The following is a 14914-nucleotide window of genomic DNA, read 5'->3' on the forward strand; positions in this document are numbered from 1 at the left end:
CGATAAAGAAGAGTACACCTGGACGAAGAAGGAACAAGCCGACTTTGTGGTAAATAGAAAAGCAAAATTTCATCTGCTTAATGTTCTTCTGCCCTAGGAGGTTAGCCTAATCAGAAGCTACAACTCTACCAACTGATGAATTTCTAGATAAACAAGGGAGAAAAGGTAGCTCAACTTTATGTAAGGATCTAAGAACTGATCACCCAACTCAATAATCTCGAAGAATCGGTGACAAACTAAGATTCTATCTAGTACACACTCAATGCTTTTCTGAGAACTCCAGAGTGGTCAACCTTAGTATATGCATCCTATATCTCTAAGGATTTTGAGGTAAGTATGCTTGAAAATCTATTTTCTACTTTTGAACTTCAATAGTCTCGATGTGAAGATACTAAAGAAATAGAAAAGTTGAATAACATTGCCATAAAAGACAAGAAGGACAAATCAGATGCCAACACTTCCCTCGACAATAACGAAATAGCATTTATATTAAGGAAATTTATGAAATTTTTTAGATCTAATAAATTTAATTAAGTGCAGACCAAGAAAAGAAGAGCAAAGAAGGTAAGATGCTATAACGGTAATGAAGATAGGTACATCAAGGATGACTTCCCAAAACTGAAAAAAAAAAGACAACAAGAAAGGGTCAAGCATAATGAAGCACAAGACATTAAGGCTAGTTTGGTTGTGCATAATGTAATTGAGCTTGTAATGTAATCAAATTTGTGATGTAATATAATGTAATCTTGATTACATTACTACGTTTGGTAATGAAATGTATGTAATCTTTGATTACAAAGGTGATTACATTCTTTTGTTTGGTGTCAATTATTTTTATAAGGAATGTAAATCGTACTATTATAAAATGACAAAAATATCCTATGACTTCTACCGGCGGACGCTACATCTTTGTTGGATCGCCGGTCGCCGGCCGCCGCCGGTCGCCGGCCGCCGCCGGTCGTCGGTCGTTGGTGGTTGCCGGTCGCTGGCGGTTGCCGGTCGCTGGTCGCCGGCGGTTGCCGGTCGCCGGTAGTTGCCGGTCGCCAGCGGTTACCGGCCGCCGGCTGCCACTGGTCGTCGGTCGTCGGCGCCCGCCGGTCGTCAGCCGTCGGGGGGCGGTGGCAGTGGCGGCGGTTGAAGATGGCCGGTGACAGACAAGGGGTATATTTGACATTCAAATTTTTGTTAAAAGGTGACCTCGTAATGTAATCAGATTACAATGTGTTAGTTTTGTAATCCAGATTACAAAACTTCATTACATTTTGTAATCTAAATTACATTACATTACAAGTTAAACATGAAACTGGATTACATTACAAGGTAGATTACACCCTACCAAACGCAGCCTAAAGGCAATTTGGGATGAGACATCATCAAAATCTAAATTAGAAGAACATGTTGGACTAATACTGATGACAAGTCACCAAAAGGAGAGCATAAATGAAGGGGGAGCTATAACTGAAGAAAACAACAATGAGGAAGACGTAACCAACTTTAAAACGGATCTAGTTAGTCAGGCATGTCTGTTACCTCATGACGAATTATATTCAGGTATTAAATCTAAAACTAGATCGTTATATAAGCTTAAGTTTAAAAATAATAATTAAAAAAATGAAGTTTTAGAATTGAAAACAATCTTAGCGAATATATGTCCTTTAGAATTATATTATAAACTAAAGGATGAAATAAAAAATTGAAAGACCAAATTGAAAAATCAAAATTTTTTTGCATGTGTTAATCCAAATAATTCAAAGAATTATAGAAATCTAAATTTGTACTTTAAAAAATTGAAAAACTTTATTTTTTTTACAACTACCATTATATTTTGAACATATATAAAAATTAGCTAGATTTTTAGAATAGAAATACTATTTTTAAATATTTATTTTTAAAAATAAACATTATCTATTTAAAATATTTTTTGTGCGAGATTTTCTTATAATTTCTTATTCAAAATTTTTTTTAATGGAAAAGTTAGTTCTCTATCTAAATTTTTTAATTTTTTTTTGATAAATAATAAATTTTCTATGAATTATTTATCGAAAAACTTATTTATAAAACTAAAAAATCTTGAAAACTTATTTTTAAAAATTTAATTTTTCATTAGCAACATATTCTATTCTAAATAATTAGAAAAATTTGAGAGATTTCTTTAGATAAAAATTAAAATTTATCTAGTAAAAAACTACATTTCTAACCAAAATAATTTATTTATGCTAAAATACTTAAAGAATTTTTGTAATTTTTTTTTTTACATATTCATATACTACTTTTGAATAGTAAGAAAAAAAATTCAAAATTTTTTAATGTGTTAAACTTATTTTTAAATTAAATTTGATAAGTGTGATTATTAAATCTTAAATATTCAGATTTTGGAAAAATATTTTATAAAAATCTTTCTCACTTTGAATTATATTTTCTTAATCCTTAGAAAAAGTTTCAATCTTTTATCTATTTGTGTTTTTCTCCCAACTTTGTTTTGATGTGATCAAAGAGGATATAAAATATGGTACTCAAATAATAATTAAATAATAAATGTTAAATAATAAATGTTATGAGAGAAATAATCTTATTAGATTTTTTTAGAAATTTTTCAGGATTTAAATGGACTTCGTATGACTCGTTTTGAATAGATAAATCGGTTGTGTTAAGTGAAAGCCTATTTTGAAATACCCGTTTAGTTAGGAGTTAATTGAGGAGCTAACTTAGGGTTTAATTAACCTAACGCTAAGTATAAAAAATAACTACAGTGACCTAGCTTTTAAATGTCGAATCCTCTCCTTCTCTTCCACGATTTCCTTTTCCCCTCTGTCGGTCCCCATTGCGTCGATCGCCGGCCACTAGGCTTCGACACCGACGGCTTTCCCCTTACGCTACCGCCTCCTCTCCTTTCTTCCTCACTATGGTCGCGTCTTTGTCGCCACCCGATCGCTCGCCCTCTACTTTCTCTCTCTACATCGCCTTTGCCCTACATTGCCGATGCCGCCCGACGCCGTGCCGCCCGATGGAAGCTGAGCCACAACATCACTAATTCCAGTTGCTTTGCTGTTGTAGGAAGGGAGGAGCTACCACCTCTTTCAGCGAATGCTTGAGTTCGATTGTCGGCAGATTTGCACCTAGGGCATCGTCACCTTCTCTGCTCGTGTTGTTCCCAGCTGATCGACCACCGACGCTCTTTGTCGATGTATTCTTGGAGTACCGACCCGTACCACCACCGGGAGGCGACCAACTGAGCTGAGGCATTCAAACAGCGGGTTGTTGAAATCTCGCTGAGCAGATCCCTGATCTCTTCGGGGCTTATTTCTGTGAGGGATCCAAGTTCGAGAAGGGGGTTGATTAGGGTAAGTTTTAGTTCCAATTGTAAGGATTTCATAAATCTAATTGCTCTACGAGTTTTTTCTGGGTTTCAGATCTTTACCACAGCAAACAGGCATCCTTGAGGTGGTTAGGTTATTGGATGGATACATCATTTCTGGAGAAGGGGCTAAGTTTTGTGCTATTGAGGTAATGGAATCTATAGGATACAAGTTTTTGAGATTTTGCTTTTATTTTTGTTGTTATGGATTGAGGATTATTAGAGTTGTTAGATGATGTAATTGGATATGATTAGTGATTAATTTATAAGAATTAAGAAATTGATCGGTGGATTAAGGATGGATTAATTATCTAATTGGATTTAGATTATCAGATGGAATTTAAACATGGTTATCTAATTGAGTTAGGATTGGGTTTAACTAATTATTGTATGTGATTTGCTAAACTGTATATTATGTGATTTGCAGAATTTTTGATTTAAGACAAGCGTCTCGATGTGGGATTGTTTAGCACGATCGACAGATAAAGGCGGGTACTACTTGTTTTGTCTTTTTAGTACATTGATCTTAATGCTTGAACTATATATTCGGATAGTTACTGTGTTTATCTTGACACCACTCATGTTTTTTCTATGTTTGATGCTTATCCACTCTATCTTTGAGCTACTCGTTTCTATATCTATACAATCTCACATTGTTATCTATGATATTTAGCATAGACTAGATACTACGCTTACTTGCTTTGACTATTATTTATTCATGTATCTTATTGAGCATGCATGTTTCATGTAGCATACTTGATTTCTGTTTATATATATATATATATATATATATATATATATATATATATATATATATATATATATATATATATGATGCCTGTTGTATTTTACGCATCATGTCATTGCATTCATGCCGACGATCATGTCTCCCTTGTGGTTGAGAGAGTCGTTAGTATGAGCCGCACGCTCAGCCACTCATGGGTAGTGGTAGCTGGAGCAGATGCTGCTTGTCCTATCGTGCTCCCACTCACTCACTCATGGACAGTGATAGCTGGAGTTGCGAATAGCAGGGATCCCGTTGCAGATGTAACTAGTTAGTTACTATGCAACTATCCACTCGGTCACTCGAGAGTAGTGATAGTTGGAGTGTTGTACAGTTTGTCATTGTCCCGGCCTCTCGACCATACAAGGGTCATGGTACGGGGGTGGGCAGGAGTGACCATCCATGCATACACTTTTGTTATTTTACTTGCTTATGTTGTTGTTGCTTACGCATGTTGCTGTTGCTTACTTATGCTAATATGCTTACATATGTTGAGATATATATACCTATGTATGTGTTTAGACACTGGGTTACTTATTGGTATATGTATATTTCTCACATGTTACCCTCGTAGTTATGAGCAGTATTATGACAGATCCTTATTGCTCCTGACCTTCTATTACTAGCCTAGGATATGATTTCAGGTATGGACATTTACTGTGTATCATGGTAGTATCTGTTATTTCTCTACGAGACTGTATACCTTTAAATCTTTAGTGATATATATATTATGCTCATATACTATCTGTCTATTACTCGCTGAGCCTTAGTACTCACAACGTCGTAAACTGGTTTATTTCTTTAGATAGCAGGTAAAGGATTTATGGAGTCGCCTAGAGATCCTGTCCATCAGTCCCATGTCACATCGAGTGACTTCTATCATTATTGCTTCTACTCACATTATTGGTTTTGTATTTGTATTTATATTTGTATTATGTATCTTCTGTATGGTTTTTCGAACTGGTGTCCTTTATTTCGGTTATGAACTTGTTGTGTCAAGTCGGGTCGACTCGCAGTTAGTTGTATTTTTTTTTTTATATTTTTCTTATGTCTTCCGCTTTGTTTTTAGTATAGCCGTGTGGGCTGTTTATTATATAACTGCGTGGTTATGTTCTTTTTATTTTAGCCGTGTGAGCTGTGTGAATAACTGTGTGGTTGTATTTTATATCTAACCGTGTGGGTTGTTGGCTTGTGAGTAGCCTTGGGCAATATATACTGGTTTCATTTGTCACTGTTACAGGGGAGATGTTGTCCGATTTTCGTCGGACAACCTTACTCTCGGGGCATGACAAAGGAAGAATGAGAGATGAGAGCTTAAATCTAGGGGAGGTTATATTGTAATTTTTAGTTTATAAAATTCTAATTTTAATTGTCATTTTATTAATTCTATGTTTTACTCTAACTTTAACTCGAGTTTATGTACATCTAAAATGGAGAGATTGTAAATACCCCAAAGTAATTTTAATACGATCAACCGAGTTAAGTTAGGTCCTGTGTATATTTGATGTCTTATGACTAAATGTACATCAACATAGGAGCAGACGAAGTCCAGAGAAAAACGCAGCTAGTGAGACGGATGACACGGGAGAGAGTTGACGGGCTCGGTGCATTCGAGGGACGAGATGGTGCGGAAGAGTACGTTGGCGTACGAGAAGGAAGTGCACAATATTTCTGAGAGATGAGAAGTCGGAGTAGAAGATTTCTCGAGGAGAAGGCCGAAAAATGAATTCAAGTGAGTCCTATTCTAGATGGTCAAAATCACCCAAGCAAATGGAGCCAGATTTGAGGAAAAATAAGCAGTCAATAAAGGTTGACTGCTCTAGGCGCCTGGAGCAACTCCAGGTGCCTGGAACAGTTCTAGGCACCCGGATGCTCCGAGCGCTCGGACCCTTGGGGCAACCCAAGGGCGCCTCCCTTGACGAGGCTTCGAATGGGCTAGGTCAGCACAGTCTGAGCGCCCGGACCATATAAGGTTAATCCATTGTGAGCCGTTGAGAACCGTTGCGACGTGGATAAAGTTTTATCCATGCCTAGGCACCCGGAGCCCTTCCAGGCGCCTGGAGCTGCCATGTCAGCAAATGGTCAGATCTGACCAGCAGGCTATAAATAGAGCTCTAGTCTTAGTAGTAGAGAACAACACTTATACTCGAATTATTTTTTTGTTTTACTACTTTGATTGTCAGCTGTCAACGTTATAAGAGACTACTCCACTAGAAGGAGAATTCTAGTGAATTTTCATAGTTTTGGATTAGCAATCTTATGATTGCAAACCAAGTAAATACTGTGTCTCTTTTTTTCATTAATTAGTTTATTTTAATTAATTCTTTTACAAGGAAGTGTTTCTCTAATTTAGTTTAAAAAGAACGAGAAAGGTTTGGTTTTATTTTTCAGAGTAATTCACTCCCTCTTATCGATCGTGCCAAAAGGGACTAACACTTAGGTGGTTGCTAATCCAAGTCGGTTGAAAACTCAATGAAGATCTCCTTCTTTGAAGATGGAAAAACCTCTTACACTCTTTAAATGCTCAAAAATGAATTAGAAATTGATTATAAGAGTTGTTATTGAGATAGTAGCTCACAGACTACTTTTATAATTGCTAGTTTGGTCATTGGAGGCGCTTCGATTCATTGAGGGCGCCTCCAGCAGAGGAGAAAACTTTATCATATGCAATGGCCACTTAACATTCACTCTACGTCTATTGGAGGCACATCTAATCCTTTGGAGGCACCTCCACGCCTGCTGAAGCTTATCTGCTTTGCTCACATCCAAGGCGCGTTAGATCATCCGAGGTGCCTCCGCGCCTTTTGCTGCAACATTGCCTCAGTATGCGATCGAGGTGCCTCCAAGCACAATAAGGCGCATCGAGTCTTCAAAAGCCAAGGTTAACTCCCAAGTTAACCTTTTTCTGTGCTTCTCTCATGTGGGTGATACTCCGGTCAACTAGAGTTAAGCTCACCTGAATCTAACTCTGACCTTATCCTCAAATAGGCTTCCTCCCCTACTTCTCGTCCCTCGGAGATGCCGCGCATGTCCTTCTCATCCACTAGTGTACTCTTCCATAGTATCCGTCTCTCGGATGCACTGATCCCATCGACTCGCTTCTCGTGTCCTCCTTCTCTTTAGCTATGTCTTTCACTCGGCTTCTTATGTTTCTAGATTCATGAACAATTAGATACAAGGCATCAAACACAAACAGGACCTAACTTAACTTAGTTGATCACATCAAAATTACATAGGATACTTACAAAAGCTAAGTGAATTAAGTCTAAGTGGTTAAGATTTGGTAAACAAATTCCTAGCTGAATGCTAGATGAATCAAGTCAAAGTGGTTAAGACTTAATAGATAAATTTCTAGCTAGAGTCTAGGTGACTTAAGTCCAAGTGTGTGGAATCATTTGGAGACTGATTGCTTGGCAAAATGTCCAAGTGAGTGGAACCAGCTAGAGGTTGATTGTTTGGCACAAGTCCAAGTGTGTGGAATCGGCTAGAGGCTGATTGCTTGGCAAAACTTAACTAGACAAGTTAATTTAGTCAAGTAAGTGTGAGTAACTTTATATTCTATATCATACTCATTACTTGTGACAATTGCAAGAAAGCATGCTAGACAGTTCCAAGCAATCGGATGGAATTTGTAGGCGATTGGCTCGTGATAACTCTTGACAAAAAGATTTTAGAGGGTCTAGACAACTGAATATAGGGCGACCGAGCAACTTTCATGTGATGGTGGGGCAAAATTATCAGTAACCTGAACACAACAGTTAAGATGAAGTATGACCCCTACCCAGGTGACTGGGTGGTACATAGGCGACCGAGAAGTTTCGTTAATATTATCTTACTGATAGAAGTTGCAGGCACGTCAACACTTATACCCGGATACTCTAATATATCTAATTTATAAGGGCCCATCTATTGATAAGAACGATTACCTTATCTCATACATTCATATGATATTCACATATCTATTTTCTTTTTCTCGAATCTCATTTAATATAAGTAGAGGATGAATGATGGACATCGCTAAGAGAGGAAATTAAAGGAATTTGGACACTGGAATTGGTATACATTTACTAAATTGAAGTTGTATTGTAGAGACAGTAAGAATTGAAATATTTCACTAGTCTGATAATCTTTCTTCTTAAAAAAAGAGGATATCAATATTTTTTCTTTCTTTGCAACATATTGATGTTATATTTTGAAATAGTTCAAGTTATATCCCTAAACAAGTAAAATAAATAAATAAGTAATAATTAATCAATTTGTTTGAACTACAATAAAAGGAAAAGAAAACGGAAGTCTTATCCTCTTTTTTGATAGTGTCGGTTAGCTCTGATGATAAGAAAAGGCAAAACAAGAGTTGCTCTAGTTGAAAAGGAAGAAGGACTAGGATATGTCGAAAGGTTCTCCATCAACTGACAACAAATCTCTACATCCTATGTTATCAATATATTTAATACTTGCATTTATTTAAGCAGATAGTAGTGTGTATCTTCTTCATATCTTGTACGAGCTTTCCTCCTCTAAAAGTTTTTTTTCGGAAAAGGAGAGCATTAGTGAATTATTTATCTAAAATGAATCATGGGCTCGTAAGTCTTAGAGTAACAATCACTAGACTATGAACCAAGCAATCAACCAAGTTATTTCTTAATTTATATTCACAGAAATTTAAAGATTCAATTTTTACACCATTTGAACCAACAAAATGTTTAAACTTTAGCAATTTGAACTCATCTTTCATTCGGAAAGTAGCTAAGACTCCAATTGCGGGAAAGTAATATAAAATAACAATCACCATGATAATTGAGTGAAAAAGCATTAATAATGTTTTTCTTGATCTTTTTATATTAAGATAAAACTCCACGATGAAGAGAAAAAAAATACGTCATAGTAGTGCACCAGAAATCCACCTCATGATCATAACTAGACATTCTTGTGATTTGTACTCCGGAGCTGTGTGTCCAGCACTCTATGTGAAAAAAAAATGAGAACTAATTTGCCCTGAACATGACCAAACAATTCATTCAAATAGTACAAGGATAGAAAAATATCATATATGTTTTCAACATACCTTCACAGTTGCAAATGTCAAATTATTGGAATATGTTATGGTATACCTATTAGGATTTAATGAACAATAATTAGAATAATCTCAAAACAGTTGGCTTTCTTATAAGCACTATAGAAACAAAACATACCCAGCAACTTGACCACCAACATGCCAAGATCTCCAGTCTTCCACAATAGAAGAATTCAAGGATTTTACCCATTGTATTGTCCCCGAGAAGGGTACCATCAGATCATGATCACCACTAGGAATGAAGAAACCTTGCAATGACAAAACTATTTTCTAACAAAGCAAATGATATTTATATTAATTTGATCACCTATAAACCAAAGCACGGTATCCTCTTTGTAAAAGGCTGAGATGATACTTGATATTACTCTTGGGTTCTATCGGGTATGATAAGTGACGATTACACCTTATCCATTCTTTAATCGTCTCCTTCAACAATATTTACACCACGCATGAGGCTTTTAACTTTCAGCTCAATTGAATTCATTTGTGTTCTATATATCCCAAGATCGTTAAATGATTGAAATAACAAGGAAAAGCGTACCTGTTTGATATTGAGTGCCTTCCTTACCATGTTATTGTTAGCCCAATAGTAAGCCAGAGTATAGACATAACACTGTGATCAGTAAACATGATCAATTTACCTAGCACAATAAAATTAGAAATTCATTCATCAAATGGAGTTGAGTCCTTACTCGACAACCCGGATCGGGAAATGGTGGAGGGTGAAGAATGTTTTGATTCTCCTTCAAAATTCGTTTACCAGAAGTTGTGCTCGCAAGACTAGGTAGTGGTTTCAATCGACACTCAGGACAATACATTTCTAAAATGTGTTCATCATTAATTTCCGATACGAATAACTGTCCATGAAACGTATTTGTTATATTTCAGAAAATTTAAAAAGATTCATGTAAATATAATTATAGATTATTAGGATCCTTTACTTTCAATTTTTGAGGATATTTTGGATGTTAAATCTCTCAGTTCAAATCAAGCTCAAACTAAATTTACGTTGGTGGATTGTAGCAGAACTAGTAGTGAACCAAGATGAACTGATTCCTTTGACTAAGTCTTGACTTGTTTAGTTTCCCCGACTACATCGCTTAAGTACATTCACTACATTGCTTGACTTGATAGTTTCCTCAACCTTGTTGCCCTTGTTTAATTAGTGCTGCTAGAGTTTCAATTATGTATTCCATTGTTTGTGTTATTGTTTATCTATTGTCAAGTTATTGTTGGTGTGTTGTTATTTATATTAACTCACATTTCTAAATGAGTTAAGATGTATCTGGCATTTTGAAGTGGTGGGATTCCGATAGTCTTGCCCGCTGCAACTTTTTTGTATCATCTAAAAGTTCAGAAAGTAAGGTGATATAAGATATCATTTTGATATATTCGCCCTAATTGATCAATACTGGACTTAGATTACCTCAAAGAAGTCATCTGATATTATCCCCATGCCGTGAGCATAAGGTATTTTAGAATTCTCATCGACTTTTTCACCTATGAATGGGTTGCCAATCAAGTAACCCTGAAAGTCATCCATAAGTAAAGACTTTGCCTTTCATATACAATAAGATGACAACAATTAAAAGATCCTAAATAGGTATTTTCCATTCATTGCCAATGGTCCATCAATTCTAGCAATTTACCTGGAGGTTAAGTAGTGGTTCTTTCCCTTCATCAATACCTAGATTACAGTAAATGAAAATAGCTCTCACTTCACAGTTCACAGCCTCATCAATAGTTAAGTTAAAAGTAGAGTTACCATCCAATATTCTTTTGGCCACCATAGGTACAATTTTCCCAGCATATGAATCCCCAGCAATGTAGAGGGGATTGGAGATGAACTGTGGGTGCTCAACAAGCCACTGCAAAAGTGAAAGATTACAACTTTAAGGCACTTACAGTAATTACATCAGGAATATATGATCTTTCCCACCTGTAAAAGAAACTTAGAAGCCTGTTCGGACCAAATCGTATCGTTGGCATCATACCCTTCATATTTTCTTGAGTATGAGAATCCAGAACCCAATGGGGAATCTAAAAATATAATGTTGGCTACCTGCATGAATGTTTTCACACAGACATGACAAAAGCATGTATCATATTTCTTCCTCAATTACTGATCAAGAAGAAGAAGTCACCTTGGTCCAGGAATAGGGATTGTACACCAAGCTTGGCAAGCTCCCATTGTACTCGGTTGTCACAAATTTCAGGGGGCCTGCGAGTGGATTTCTACTATGAAACGAGAGTAGTTAATCATAGAAAACAAGGAAATTTCACCCACCGATCTGGAAGACCAAGCCGCAGAAGGCAGAGCACCTAGGGCCGCCGGTCAGCCAGAGGAGCAGAGGATCCTCTGTCGGCTTGTTCTCCGACTCGGTTAAGTAGTAGAAAAACTCTCCGCCGTGCTCCTCGTCCACCTCCACGTACCTGAAAGAATTAAAGCAGAGGTTCTTGGCGGTCACAACAAAGTTAAGGTAGGGGGGAAGCAGCATTCAGACCCTGTCTCTAAGTAGAAAGGTAGGGGGCCTTGGAATCCAGGCAAATGGGTGACCACCGAAGATGAGAGAGCAGAGGAAAAGAAACGGAGTAAGATTAGTGAGACAATCAGGAGGAGAGGGCTTTCCATCTTCTTCTTCTTCTTTCTTCGTTGTTGTTCAGTGACTTAGCTTCAACATGATTATGTAGTGTGCATTGGTACAATAATTTAAAAAGCTACAATAGAGGCTTTAATAATATAGCAATCATTAAACAACTATTGAGTAACAGCTGGTAATTTGATGGCAGATTTGTTACAGTGAATCGTGACGGCCAGGGCAAAGTTAAGGTTGACGGAAGCAGCATCCCGACCCTGTCTCTAAGTAAAGTAAGATAGAACATATAAAAATGCCCAATTAATTTAAAGAATCAGTCGAGGTGAAGGTTTATCCTGACGATTAAAATGTTGAATGGACAAGTCCAGGGAATGCGATGCGATGTCTCTCAAAAGCATAACCAGTGTGGTGTCATGTGATATGCATTCTCTTAAAAGTATAATACTTAATGTATAAATATTATTATAAGCCAGATTCCAAATAATATTCTTAAAATCTGGTCAGCTATACTATAATATATTTATAAACATTCTCTCCTCACCTTTCAAATCACTTATTTCTTTCATATTGTTTTTATTTTGTTATTTTCATTTTCTTTCTCTTTCATCATTTCATGTCACCACCGACCGTGAATTATGCAAGCCGATAACTTCGACTTTGTACTTGAAATTTAGATCCGATATTAGATTTGGAAACACCTTTACAAGACGTATCTAGTACTATCCATTTTACAAAGTTTTCTTTCGATCATGTTCGAATCTGTCGGTCCTTGCTCGATTACTTTTTCTATCATTCGTCGATTTCTTGCTCCTTAGGACTTGGGTAACTCGATTTCAAATCTTAACAGAAATTTTGAATTTTCTTTGAGGTAATTTCAGAAACTAAGCTTTTGAAAATTGGTTATTAGGGTTCATGTGATATATTATTGGTTGTTGGTTGTAGGTGCTATATTTGAGTCAATTGGAGATATTAATTATTTTTCAGAATTTATTTAGATATTATTTCAAAATTTTAAATTTATTAAATTAGGATTTTCGATCTTTATCCTTCAAACGTGCATATATATAAATGATTGATGAAACGTTGGGATGTGAACATGGAACAGCTCTAGCATGAGGAACAGCTCCAAGAACGCTCTCTCATGTCTGAACTAGGTAATTTAATATTATTGGATGTTGATAAAAATAAAATATATAATTTATTTCTATAGTGTGGAAATTAAATTTGTACTTTAGTTGGTGATGCAATAGTTTCCAACACCGTAAACTTTCAAAATTTTTAGAAACCCTTAGTCACAGACTGTTCGAAGTCGAGATGATAGTCACATATCTCAAACTAGCTATTAATGTTATGTCACAGCATTTTAATCTTTAACCTGAAGATGTATGACGATGGTCTTCTTTTGTTCTTCTCAACAAAATAGACACTACAACTCTCTTCTTTCTTAGACTCCATTTTCTTTCTTTTTCTCTCACAATACTTCACAAAAAAGTATGATTTATAGGATAAGATAAGAATATGGATAATCATTTAATTAAGAGGTTATTAATATTCACTTATGTTAGTAAAGTCATTTATGTTAGTGGAGTCATGAGATGGAGTTACTAATATTTATTTATATTAGTGGAGTCATGAGATGAAATTACTAACATTCATTTATGTTAGTGGAGTCATGAGATGTACATTTATGTTAGTGGAGTCATGAGATGAGTTACTATATTCATTCATGATCGTGGAGTCATGAGATGGAATTACAAACATACATTTATATTAGTGCAGTCATTTATGTTAGTGGAGTCATGAGATAACCTCCATTATCCCATTTGAATGCCTCATAACAAGCATACATTACTAACACCATATGGCTGTCCCATAGTGGGCATAAGTTATTAGCATCTCCCACTTGTACACAAGGGAATTTAATTTTCATCATTAGATCACGGCTTCGAATGAGTCCTCGTTCGATCTCGCCATTTGGTCGACCGATCCCGCTATCCTCGCTGGCTTATCTGGTCTGATCTGATCAATCCGGCCTGATCTTGGTCATTGTATATCTACTATTCGATCAATCGATCCCGAGGTTCGGTCGACCGATCCCTCGATCGAACCCAGTCTGATCTCTGGAAATATGATCCTGCTATACTGAGGTTCGATCGACTGATTCGGTCATTCGGTCAATCGATCAAGGTTAAGTCTGACCCTGTAAAATTTGATAGTTTCCTGCAAAATAGAATTAGACAAATAACAATTAATATGTAAATAAATAACTTGATAGCCTTCGGACTGTCCGGTTCTGACTTCGATTTTCCTCCGGAAACCCTAGGTCGAACTGATACTACTATTCTCTCAACGGGGAACGCGTCCTCACCTACTCCTCTCAGGAGAAGTTACCTGTTGCCAGACCGATCCTCACACCATTCTAAGTATTTTTCATATACAAACAAGATAATCCTAATGTGTTTGTGAGATGCTCTGGCTGAAATATATAGGTACATGCTCTCTAAAGGGGAAAATCCTACACTAGTTCCAATCTTTAAAAATTCTAGTAAAACTGAGAGTTTTGAAAATAATTTTTCTAGAATTTTTAAAACAAAACATAATTTTGAAAAGATAATAACAACTTTTTGAAGTTAACAATTTCTACTCTACTGTGCACATTCCTAATTCTCTTCTAAGTGTACTGAACTCAAGTTCAGGTAGGGATTTTGTAAAGATGTCAGCAAGGTTTGACTTGGAATCAGTATAGTCAAGTACAATGTCACCTTTAGCAACGTGAACCCTTACAAAGTGGTGTTTAACTTCTATGTGTTTAGTCATTGAATGGTGAATTAGATTTTTAGTTAAATTTATTGAACTTATGTTATCAATTTAGATTTTTGTAATTTTGTATTCAAGTTGATAATCTTTTAGGGTATGCATCATCCATAACAGTTGAGATGCACATTCTCCTATGGCTATGTATTCTGCCTCAGTAGTGGATAGAGAAACATAGTATTACTTTCTACTAGACTAGCTTACTAGGCACTAACCTAGAAATTGGCAGCTTTCACTTGTATTTTTTCTATCTAATTTACATCTAGCATAGTCTGAGTCAGAGAACCCAA

The 14914-nt window shown here is 36.1% G+C and overlaps 1 protein-coding gene and 1 long non-coding RNA gene across 2 annotated transcripts; one reads left to right on the top strand and one right to left on the bottom strand.

Annotated features, from left to right (window-relative positions):
* The first annotated feature begins 2781 nt into the window (after positions 1–2781).
* Positions 2782–3932, top strand: LOC122000291. Its single transcript, XR_006117060.1, has 3 exons — positions 2782–3341; positions 3411–3504; positions 3783–3932. It is a non-coding gene; the product is annotated as an uncharacterized LOC122000291 (long non-coding RNA).
* A 4832-nt stretch (positions 3933–8764) lies between these two features.
* On the bottom strand, positions 8765–11908 carry LOC122001845 (serine carboxypeptidase-like 17). The gene is made up of 14 exons (XM_042556801.1): positions 11718–11908; positions 11501–11646; positions 11358–11434; positions 11153–11275; positions 10979–11081; positions 10863–10900; positions 10640–10741; positions 10475–10558; positions 9906–10070; positions 9755–9826; positions 9521–9639; positions 9332–9445; positions 9205–9250; positions 8765–9102 (listed from the first exon to the last, which is right to left on the bottom strand). The coding sequence occupies exons 1-14, from the start codon at positions 11843–11845 to the stop codon at positions 9019–9021; spliced, it is 1401 nt and encodes a 466-aa protein (XP_042412735.1). The 5' UTR covers positions 11846–11908; the 3' UTR covers positions 8765–9018.
* Between the last annotated feature and the right edge of the window lie 3006 nt (positions 11909–14914).

This window comes from Zingiber officinale, chromosome 7A (assembly GCF_018446385.1).
Source record: "Zingiber officinale cultivar Zhangliang chromosome 7A, Zo_v1.1, whole genome shotgun sequence".
Lineage (NCBI taxonomy): Eukaryota > Viridiplantae > Streptophyta > Magnoliopsida > Zingiberales > Zingiberaceae > Zingiber > Zingiber officinale.